At 48.5% G+C, this 11243-nt stretch overlaps 1 protein-coding gene across 1 annotated transcript; it reads left to right on the forward strand.

Annotated features, from left to right (window-relative positions):
• The first annotated feature begins 1982 nt into the window (after positions 1–1982).
• PGAM1 (phosphoglycerate mutase 1) lies at positions 1983–8631 on the forward strand. The gene is made up of 4 exons (XM_059660977.1): positions 1983–2195; positions 5680–5954; positions 6698–6878; positions 7897–8631. Exons 1-4 carry the CDS (start codon positions 2057–2059, stop codon positions 8064–8066), a joined length of 765 nt encoding a protein of 254 aa, XP_059516960.1. The 5' UTR covers positions 1983–2056; the 3' UTR covers positions 8067–8631.
• Positions 8632–11243: the final 2612 nt, after the last annotated feature.

The following is an 11243-nucleotide window of genomic DNA, read 5'->3' on the forward strand; positions in this document are numbered from 1 at the left end:
TCCTCATCAGTAATGGGAAAACCTGCTTCATAGGATCCTTATGAGGATATGAAGAGCAAATGAGTTAAGGTTTGTAAAGCACTTATAACACTGCCTGGCACATAGTATTTGCTTCATAAATATGTGTTAAAAACTTTTCTAGACTCTGTCAAAATACAGCACAATTTCACTCTGGCATGGGCAGCACAGAGCTGTCCAGATAAGCACATATATAACCTGCTAATTGGGTGTAGGGGAGGAACAGGCGGAGACACCACTTTCCGGAATGTTTGGAAGGGTGTTAGGGTTTATTTGCTTCTCTGTTGGAGGTCCAGGGGGACTAAAGGCTGTGAGAATCTAGGAAGTGTGGGATAAACAGCTCTGGTTCAAAAGAGCATGGCTTTAGCCGTGGGTTTAGCTCAGTGCACATAGAGCATAGGGTCCCCAGCTCGAATCCAGGTCAGGGCACAGGGGCGGGCTCCATCCTCAATAGGGGACGTGCAGGAGGCAGCCAATCAATGATTCTCTCTTATCATTGATGTTTCCATCTCTCTCCCTCTCCCTTTCTCTCTAAAATCAATAATATATATATATATATATCCTATACTAATAAAAGAGAAAAATGGTAATTGGCGTACGACCGATACCTTTTTCATTGGCTAATCAGTGAGATATGCAAATTAACTGCCAACTAAGATGGCAGTTAACTGCCAAAAAAGATGGCGGCTAATTTGCATATTGCAGGCAGGATGGTACAGCGCCATCAGAGAGCGGGTTGGGGGTGTGAGTGCCAGCAGTCGCCCGAGACCTGATCCCGCTGGTAGACCTGGACGCGGGCCGGCGAGGCGGCTGCGGCGTCCGCCCGCACTCACGCCGCCAACCCGCGAGAGCGGGTAGGAGGCGTGAGTGCCGGTGGTCGCCCAGGACCCGATCCGGCCGGCAAACCCGGAGGCGAGCCGGCGGGGCGGCTGTGGCGTCCGTCTGCCTGGACCCGATCACACGGGGCCGGCGGGGTGGCTGCAGCGTCTGCCTGCACTCACGCCCTCAACCCGGGAGAGCGGGTTGGGGGCGTGAGTGCAGGTGGTCGCCAGGGACCGGATCACGCGGGCCAGCAGGGCGACTCGCCCCCAACCCGCTCTCCCGCCCAGCAGGGGACCCTCATTTCTCCCCATCACTGGTTCTGCCCCCAGCCCAGGCCTGATGCCTCTGTCAGAGGCGTCAGGCCTGGGCTGGGGTCAACGCCTGAGTGCTCCCAGTATGTGAGAGGGGGCAGGCTGGGCTGAGGGACACTCCCCCCCCCCCCCCCACACACCCAGTGCACGAATTTCGTGCACCGGGCCCCTAGTGTATATATATATATATATATATATATATATATATATATATATATATATATATTTTTTTTTTTTTAAAAGAGCATGGCTTTGGAACCTGCACTCAAAGCCAGTTTCCTCAGGTGTAAAATAGACCAGTGCCCACGGAAATGACAGCAATACAACTATTTACCGAGCATTTTCCAGGTAGGCACGAGCTAAGCGTTTATGATGCCCATTTACAGATGAGGCTGGGCGAGGGTACACGAACTGCCCAAAGATGCAGAGCAAATGAACTGAAAGCGTGAAGATTCGTGTATGATTCAAATCTGCGTGTGGCGGAGCTAAGTGCGATTCAAATGATAAGGGCCATTTTACGACAACGAAAGGCTTATGAATGAATGATCGGTCTACTGGGAGGGCAGGGTGTGTTTCCCACACTCCGGCCGGCAGCCACGCCCCAGGGCCGCCCACAGGTCCCGCCGGCCCGGGCGCTTACGTGCGCTCCGTGACTGGCGCGGCGGCAGCGGGCGGGGACCGCATGCGCCCTAGCGCGCCACGGTTCACCCCCCTCCCCGCGGGGCCGCGGCGCCGGCGTGGGACGCATGCGCACACCCGGCAGGCGGACGGTGGTTCCCAGCGAGTGGAAAGCTTTAGGGCGCGAGTGCGCAGGCGCGGCCGGGGGCGGGGGCGGGAGCTGGGGCCGGCCCGCCACTCCGGAATCTCAGCGAGCCTCAGTCTGCTCCGCACTCGGAACCGCCACCATGGCTGCCTACAAGCTGGTGCTGATCCGGCACGGCGAGAGCGCGTGGAACCTGGAGAACCGCTTCAGCGGCTGGTACGACGCGGACCTGAGCCCGGCTGGGCACGAGGAGGCGAAGCGCGGCGGGCAGGCGCTGCGAGGTGCGGAGCGGGCCCGGCTGTGGGTGGGGGGTGCGAAGGCCCGGGCGTGCACTGCTCCATCAGGGCCGCCTGGCTCGTCCCCGCGCCCTCCCGGAGCGGGCCGAGACCCGGGGCTTCATCTCTCCAGCCGTGTGTTTTGCAGTTGAGAAAATGGGCCCAGGGTGGGGAATCGACTTGCTCAAGGTCACCCAGGAGAGCGTGGGGGCCTCGTGCCAGGAAGTGGACCCGGGGCGGCCACCCGGCAGCCGGCGGAGCTCTCCGCGACATCGCCTTGCGAAATTCTCCTTTCTGGTCTGAGCATTTAGTAACTCCCGGACGGGTTGTTACATTGGATGCCCGGTGTCTCTCAGCATCCGTAACCAAGCCTCCTCTAGCGGCTGCTGCAGAGCCTAGTGAAGCCACAAGGCACACGCTAATCTCCCGCTGTGGGAGGAGTGACGCTTTGCTGGGGCGGGGGGTGGGAGGAGTCCAGCAGGCATCAGTTCACCAAGAAATCCCTTTCTTGTGTAGGCCTGTGCTGCTCAGCGGCGTTCTACAAACGCTGTACACAAAATGCATCCGCAAATGTAATTGAGCGAATGAATGGATGAATGAATGAGTTGAGTCGATCCTCTCCACAGCCCCGTAAAATACACAGAGGTTCTGCCCCTCCTTCCCATCCTTTCCTGGCCCTCTTAGAGGTGGGATAGTGAGGACTGGAAAGATGACTTGTCCAAGGTCATATCTTCTTAGTCCAGTGCATTGGCTTAAGTTCTGGGTGGAGTAAGGGGAAGGTGTGAGGAGCTGGTAGGCTGCTGGCCAAGGACGCAGGGCAAAGGTGGATGTGGCGGTAGATAAGCTTGCCCAGCAGGGTTGCCCCTGTGGCAGGCAGGGCTGTGATTTTGGAATGCTGGTGAGGGAGCATTCCCTGCTGCCAGCAGCCAAAGAATCTTTGGACTGGGGAGGTGCTTGGCTAGGTCTGGCCTTGCTCCCTTCTCACCCCTGGACAAAGAAACCAGGTCACTGATGCCTGGTTGATGTGGGACAGGTGTTTGGCCCCAGGTTGCTCTCTCTAGCTTCTTGCCTTCACTGTAGATCCTTTGGAACTAGAGCAAAGGTTTGGAAAGTCTGGGAAATGCAGTCTTGCTGCAGGCGCGTGGATACTTGGGGATGGTCTCATACTGTGTAGGGGAGGCGGGGAAAGGGAAAGTGCTGGCGAAGGAGGCCATTTTCTCCCCTGCAGCCGCCAGAAAGAACTGTCTGGGTCTGTGGTGGTTTGCTGATTAGCCCAGGACAGACATTGTGGCTGTCCTCTAAGACTGGTCAAAAGGTTGAATTTGTAATCTCTCTTAAAATAACAGAGCCTATTTCAGTTTTTAAGTAAATGTTGGTAGCATTAGTTTTAAAAAGTCCCATTTAAAATCTTAATACCTATTATGGGCATCACAGATTATTATATTAATAAATGAAAGACTAAAAGCGGAAACTCTGAATGATGAAGACCATTATTAATTATCTAATAATACAAAAGACCTAGAATAAACACATTAAATTTACCAGGCCTTTAAGTGATAGGAGGATTTATAGACGAATCTGATTTCAGGAGGAAGCTAGTGAGAACTGAGTTGCCCCACACAGTCTTACTCCTGAGGGAGGATGGAGTCCACACACACCACCCCACCCCACCCCACCCCACACCACACCGGCAAATCCATCCCTGAGAGTGTCCTCGACTATGCTTTTGCTTGATGGGCAAGATAAAGGAATAAGCTTTAGGAAGTCTATTAAGAGTCCTAAGGGGAAATGCTTTTCTCCTTGGGGACCCATGTGTGTACCCCATTTGTGTATTCCATTGCCCTTGAAAATAATTGCAGTGAAATAACCAGTAGGTTTTCAGATGGGAGGCTTGCACTATGGGTAGTTGCTTCCTACTGACTCAGCTGTTTTGGGGGGGCGCCTTCCCTTCCCTTAAGGTTAGGAGGAGATGGTAACTGAGTCTACTAGGACTTGTTCTGAGGCTCAGTGATGAGCTCTGTGTCCTATTCCCTTGTGGGCAATGGTGGTTTCCTAGTGACTAAGCCTCTTCCCCCATCAGTATAGTTCTTATTGGCCTCCTTCTCAGTTGAATGACTGGCAGGAAAATTCGCTTCACATTTCATTAATGACTGTTGGCAATTTCAGTATGAGGCAGTACTCAGGAAAGTCTGAATTTCAAAGAGGGTCTTGTAGCCTCATGGAGGAAAAGACCGTTTCCCTGGGCTACTACATAATAAGGAAAGGGCCACATTCCCCCTTACAGTGAGGGGGGAGAATAATATCCATGAAACATGAAGTAAGGTTAATCATTGTAACCTACTTGTTGGGCCAACATAGCTGTTGACTGCCACTCCTCGGTAACTACTGTGTGGAGGGGAGATTTGTATGTACATGAGTCAGGCAGTGCACAGCATTTGCTCTCTCTCCCGGGGGTGGTATCTCCTAACCTTGGTTTAACAGATGACCTAGGTATGTATATTTCTCAGGATACTCAGGAGTAGGCTGACACTGATACGGAAGAAAGGAACCGTGGACGAAGAGGTTGTGATGTGATTTCCATAGTGTACAGTGAAAATACTAGTTTCATGCAACCAAGTTGTTGTTTTTTTTTTTAAATATATTTTATTGATTTTTTACAGAGAGGAAGGGAGAGAAATAGAGAGTTAAAAACATCGATGAGAGAGAAACATCGATCAGCTGCCTCCTGCACATCTCCTACTGGGGATGTGCCCGCAACCCAGGTACATGCCCTTGACCGGAATCGAACCTGGGACCTTGCAGTTCGCAAGCCGACGCTCTAGCCACTGAGCCAAACTGGTTTCGGCGCAACCAAGTTTTATCAGCATCCTTTAGGAGCCCTTGCTGTGTCCTAATTGTTGGGAGTTAAAAAATCACACTTACCCTAGACCAGACGTTAGAGAGGGCTGAAGTATATTAGTAATTATCAGTCAGAAGTGATAGTTCTAACTAAAATACAAACATCAGGAACCTTAGAGATGTGGTTATAAGTTGGATTTTGGGATCACACACAGCCTGGGTTTTAATCTCTCAGGTAATAGCTGTGTCTTTGCATAATTTGCTTAACTCATCTAGTCTATATTTTTCTTATCTGGTAGAATAGGTTTTAAGGATTGTAACCTCATAGGATTGTTATGAAGACTAAATAAAACACTAAGTACTTAGTCCAGTGCCTGATAGATGGTGAGCCCTCTATAAATTTTATTTATTAAGAGATTCCAAGTTTTTGGGATCCTTTTCTTGAAAGAATTGTGGAAGGTACTTCGTCAACTGTAACGTAAGTCAACGAATTTTATCTTCCTGAAGGTAGAATATTGCTTTTCCTGCTAGTGTATACAAAATGAAATATTTGCCAAGTATTTTTCATTTGGACTACCGTACATATAGGTAAGAAAATTCTGACTCCAGAGTGGACCTGATTAGCTTACCTCTTTGAACTTACAATTTCTAGATGCCGGCTATGAGTTTGACATCTGCTTCACCTCAGTGCAGAAGAGAGCAATTCGGACGCTCTGGACTGTGCTGGATGCCATTGACCAGATGTGGCTGCCTGTAGTGAGGACCTGGCGTCTCAATGAGCGGCACTATGGGGGTCTGACTGGTCTTAACAAAGCAGAAACCGCTGCCAAGCATGGCGAGGCCCAGGTAAAGATCTGGAGGCGCTCTTACGATATCCCACCACCACCGATGGAGCCCGACCATCCCTTCTACAGCAACATCAGTAAGGTATGTACAAACTGAGGTTTGGGTCACTCAACCTAGGACCAGGGGATTAGAATCTGGGCCACTCTTTTTGGGGGGGAGGGGGGGTTATTCCTCATCCGAGGATATTTTCCAGTGATTTTGAGAGAGAGTGGAAGGGAGAGGCGAAGAGAGAGCAATAGCAATGTGAAAGAGACACATCGATTGGTTGCCTCCCGCATGCTGGGTAGAACCCTCTACTCTTGGTGGGCCGACACTCTAACCACCCAGCCCCACCTGCCAGGGCATCTGGGCCTCACTCTAGCTTTTATTAGTGTGGTGTAGTCCTGTTGAGTTTGTAGTTTATGATAAAACAGTTCATAAATTATATGTAATCCCCTTTCTCCAAGGAATGGCCTTCACTTGTTAAAAGACTTACGTTGATTATGTTGTTTATGTAAAAACAATTTATACCTTTTTTTTATATCTGCATTGCCATAGTTTGTAAAACCTATCTATAGGTGTAGGGCCTTCCTAAGCCAATTGTAAGATAAAATGAACTGGGAAGAGCCTTTTTCTCCTTTTCTGTATTTTCTTTGAACTGTTAGATTTCCTAGTAGTGGGTGATGGGGAGAAAGGGGCAGGGTAATGATTATCTCTTTCGCAGGCTCTCAGCTGCATTTTGTGCTCTGGGGAGAGACCCATCACTTTGACCCCTTAGGGGATGAGGAATGGGCAGAACAGATGCAACTGCTAATAACTGGTGAGGTTGGATTTTTTTTGTTTAGGATCGCAGGTATGCAGACCTCACTGAAGATCAGCTACCCTCCTGTGAGAGTCTAAAGGACACTATTGCCAGAGCTCTGCCCTTTTGGAATGAAGAAATAGTGCCCCAGATTAAGGAGGGGAAACGGGTACTGATTGCAGCCCATGGCAACAGCCTTCGGGGCATTGTCAAACATCTGGAAGGTATGTACATTTTCAGAGGGGCCCTCAAGGAGGGGTAAAGGAGAACTGACACTAATCGGGGATTTAGTTACTTGGTATGAAGGAAACCTGGAAAGGGCTGGACATATTGACGGCCTTAGAAAGAGTCTGATTGGTTCCTGGAGGAAACAACCTATCCCGTTCCTCTGCCCCTTCTGGAGAAGCAGAGGGGGCCGGAACCCTGGGTGCCTGTTACACATGCAAAACCTCAGGCCCCACTTCAGACCTGATTCAGAAGTGCATCTATCACCCAGGTGGTTCAGATACACATTACAGTTCGAGATGCCCACTTCTGGACTAGGATTGCCAGTTGAAACTGCTGCTAAAATTTTCCTTAATCACAACCTGGTACAGTTTCACACATGAATCTCAATTTGCATCTTCAGTTGTTTCACCTGAGGCCCTAGAGGCCAGATCTGCTGAAGTTTTGCAGGCTGGATGGACTACATAGGACACTTGAGCTGTATTTAAGTCCCGCTCTACTGTGGGTTTCTGGACCCCACTTTGGGAAAGAGATCTGCGGTACACACCTTTCATACTTTTTCCTGCTGTTCAGTGGCTGAGAAATAAATATTAGGAGCATGTGTTAGATCCATCTATGTGGTACAGATCATTATTGCTATTTCAAATATAAGAAAGGGCATTTTTTTTTTAAATCTTTTTTTTAAAAATATATTTTTTATTGATTTTTCACAGAGAGGAAGGGAGAGAGATAGAGAGTTAGAAACATCGATGAGAGAGGAACATCGATCAGCTGCCTCCTGCACATCTCCCACTGGGGATGTGCCCACAACCCAGGTACATGCCCTTGACCGGAATCGAACCTGGGACCCTTCAGTCCACAAGCCGACGCTCTCTCCACTGAGCCAAACCGGTTTTGGCAAAGGGCATTTTGTTTTAATTCCAACCAAAGCCTTTGTCACCTGGAGGATAAACAGTGAACCCTAAGGGGTACGGCGGAGTCCTGTCTTGTGTGGCTAATCATGGTGGGTATTTTCAGGTCTTTCTGAAGAGGCTATCATGGAGCTGAACCTGCCGACTGGGATTCCCATTGTCTATGAATTAGACAAGAACTTGAAGCCCATCAAGCCCATGCAGTTCCTGGGGGATGAAGAGACCGTGCGCAAAGCCATGGAGGCTGTGGCTGCCCAGGGCAAGGCCAAGAAGTGAAGGCGAGCGGGCAGACGACCTTCCCAAGGACACCCTCCCTCCCATCCCATTCCTCTGCATCTCTCCTGTGCACATGTCACACTGACCACATCTGTAGGCATCTTAGGTTGTAGCTGCGGATGGGGACTGGTGGCTCCCAATTTTGTGTTAGCCATTTTGTCTCCTGCACCCACTCCCTTCATACAATCCAGTCAGAATGGCCCTTTGGGGGCACGGGTCCTCAGTCTAAGCCGACGGAGACTCTTGTCTAAGAGTCCAGAGGTAATAACTCTTGTTTTTTTGCTAGTGTTTTATTACTAAGGACCTGCTTGAAAGTAGGGGGATAAGGAGGAGCCATGTTAAGGCGTGACCAATGAGAGGCAAGAGAGCCTCTGTGTTCCTGAGAGCAGTCCTGTGCTATTCTGCAGTCAGGTGAACTGACTGGGGGCTCTAGTCATTCCAGTGGAAGATGAATGCCTGGTGATTCAAACAAACATTTCCTCCTTGACCCCAGAAAAGCTGGCTCCAGAAGATCGGGATCAATCCTGAATGTTTACGTGTTGCATTTACTTTTACAAAAAGAAAAGCCTATCTATATAAAATAATAAGACACAAAACCCTCTGGGGTTTTCAGTGGCGGTTGAACTATTCCCACATGTGGCCATCACAAAATAAGCCATTCCTCACACCAAGGTGGGATGGGCTCCTTGACTTGTAGGAGTTATCCTGCTGTTTTAGAATCCCTCCCCAGCACTGGCATTGTCTCTTGGCAGTGAAATGTCTCTTGATCATGTCCAGGTGTGTCTTTTCCTGTGTGAGCTCTGAATCATGTTCCAGTTGCTTGGCCCTGCCACGTGGGCCCATTTTGAGCATAACTACTAAGTCTTTTCAGATCAGTATAATAAAGGAGTGATGTGCAATATTTTCTGTGTGATGTGTAATCTCTCTTGTCTGAGGAAATCAGCTTGAACATTCAACTTGAAATGTTTCATTACCCAAGTCCTTGTATGACAGATCAAGAGCTTAAGGACAACCAGTCACAACTTGACACAGCCTGGTTCAAAATTGTGTATTACTAGGTTTTCCACGTCAGGCTGGAGGGGTTGGGGGAGGTCTTGGCTGAGCTCTCCACTCCTGTTGTCTCTACAGCTCTTGCTCAGTGGTGCTGGTTACCAGATACTCCTTGGCTGGAAAGTCAAATTTGGAAACTATTGTGTTCTCTAGAGTAAGGTAAAGGCTTGGCCAGATTTTTAAAAAAACAATCCTTTTCTATTAAGTAAGTTGTAGACTTGATTCACACTTTTCTTTTTGGCCTAAAGTTTTTTTTTAATTCTCACCCATGGATATTTTCAATTGATTTCTAGAGTGGGAGGGAGGAGGGGGAGAGAGACATTGGTTGTTGCCTCCCACATGCCCTCCTAGCACCCATAACCCCCAGCACCCCTCCCAGGGCTGGGAAACCTGCAACCAAGGGAAGTGCCCTTTGGTCCTCGGGCTGAGACTTAACACTGAGCCAAAATGGCCAATTTTTATTTACCAATTTTAGAGAGAGGAAGGGGGAGAGAGAAACATCCACTTGCTGTTCCACCTATTTAGGCATTCATTGGTTGGTTCTTACGTGCCCAGACTAGGGATCAAACCCTCTACCTTGTAATATCGGGAAGATGCTCCAACCAACTGGGCCCTAAAGTTTAGCCCTGTCAGTCAATATCCCCAAAAATTACACAAAACCTCATAAAATGACGATGCAGAAGAATAATTACATTATATACACAATTGGGAAGGGATGCTCACATTTACCTTCTCAGGCCTTTGAAAAGGTCACTGGAACATGAGAAAGCCTGTAAGACCTTTCTTGTCTACTAGGAAAAAGTAACATCTGTTGCCCTAACCAGTTTGGCTCAGTGGATAGAGTGTCGGCCTGTGGACTGAAGGGTCCCAGGTTCGATTCCGGCCTTGTTTGCGGACATGTACCTTGGTTGCGGGCACATCCCCAGTGGGGAGTGTGCAGGAGGCAGCTGATCGATGTTTCTCTCTCATCGATGTTTGTAACTCTCTATCCCTCTCCCTTCCCTCTCCCTTCTTCTCTGTAAAAAATCAATAAAATATATTAAAAAAAAAAAAGTGACATCTGTTAAGCTAGAATAAGCTCCTCTGTGCCAGCCAATCTCTAATCCTGACAACCTCTGAAAGGTCTGGTATCCCCAGATTACAGAGAAGAAAATGGGCTGAAAGATATGTGGAAACTTGCCAGATGTGCTACTAAATACTGAAACAGGTGAAGGACGTTAGTTCAACTAAATCAAGGTTTAGTTTTTATGTGACTACATAGTAACCCTAGGCACATATCTTGGGTGCAGGCTGGATCCCTGACCCTGGTCATGTGCATGCAGGAGGCAACCAATGGATGTGTCTCTGTCTCTCCCCCTCCCTTCTACTCTGTCTAAAAATCATTGGAAAAAAATATCCTCGGGTGAGGATTAAAAACAATAACAAAACCACCTAAACTGCTCAAGGCTAGAACTGGAGACTTGACTCTAAAGCTCACCCTCAATCACTCTCACTACACACAAAAGATGTGGGATCCCTGAGTTAACACCTCAAGATGAGTTAACATCTCATAATTCACGCTCCGTCCATTCCCTGTGTAACCTCTCCATGCTTAACCTTCATGCCATTCTCATCCTCAAACGTGTTCGTTTGTTTCAGCACTTTGCTTGGGCTTCTCTCTGCCTTGAACATCCTCACTTCTATCTAAGTTCTTTAATTCCTTTTACCTCCTGTCACAGGTCCCTTCCTGACCTCCTCACATGATAGTGCCGCATCCCTGTTTTCAATTCAGATTTAACAAACATTTCCTGGAGTTCTCACTCTATCAGTAACACTATGATTACCACATAACTTCACAACTACCCCATGCTACCTGAATCACCACATGTCCTATAATATTCAGGAAACCATATTCTCTCTAAATGAGGGAATGTGTATAAAGTGCTTGACCTAGTGCCTGGCATATAGTAAGTATTCAATTAGCAAAAGTACTTAAAAGAGAACATAAAAAATAAAAAACATCTGAGATCAGGCTTTGTCCAGGGCAGGCATGCACTTGACACATGTCAGTTATTGGATGCCACCGGGCAAACCCCTGCTCCACGTCATGGCACCATTTAGATTCCTTTCCCAACTCAAGACAACAGA

This window comes from Myotis daubentonii, chromosome 13, assembly GCF_963259705.1.
Source record: "Myotis daubentonii chromosome 13, mMyoDau2.1, whole genome shotgun sequence".
Taxonomy (NCBI): Eukaryota; Metazoa; Chordata; class Mammalia; order Chiroptera; family Vespertilionidae; genus Myotis; species Myotis daubentonii.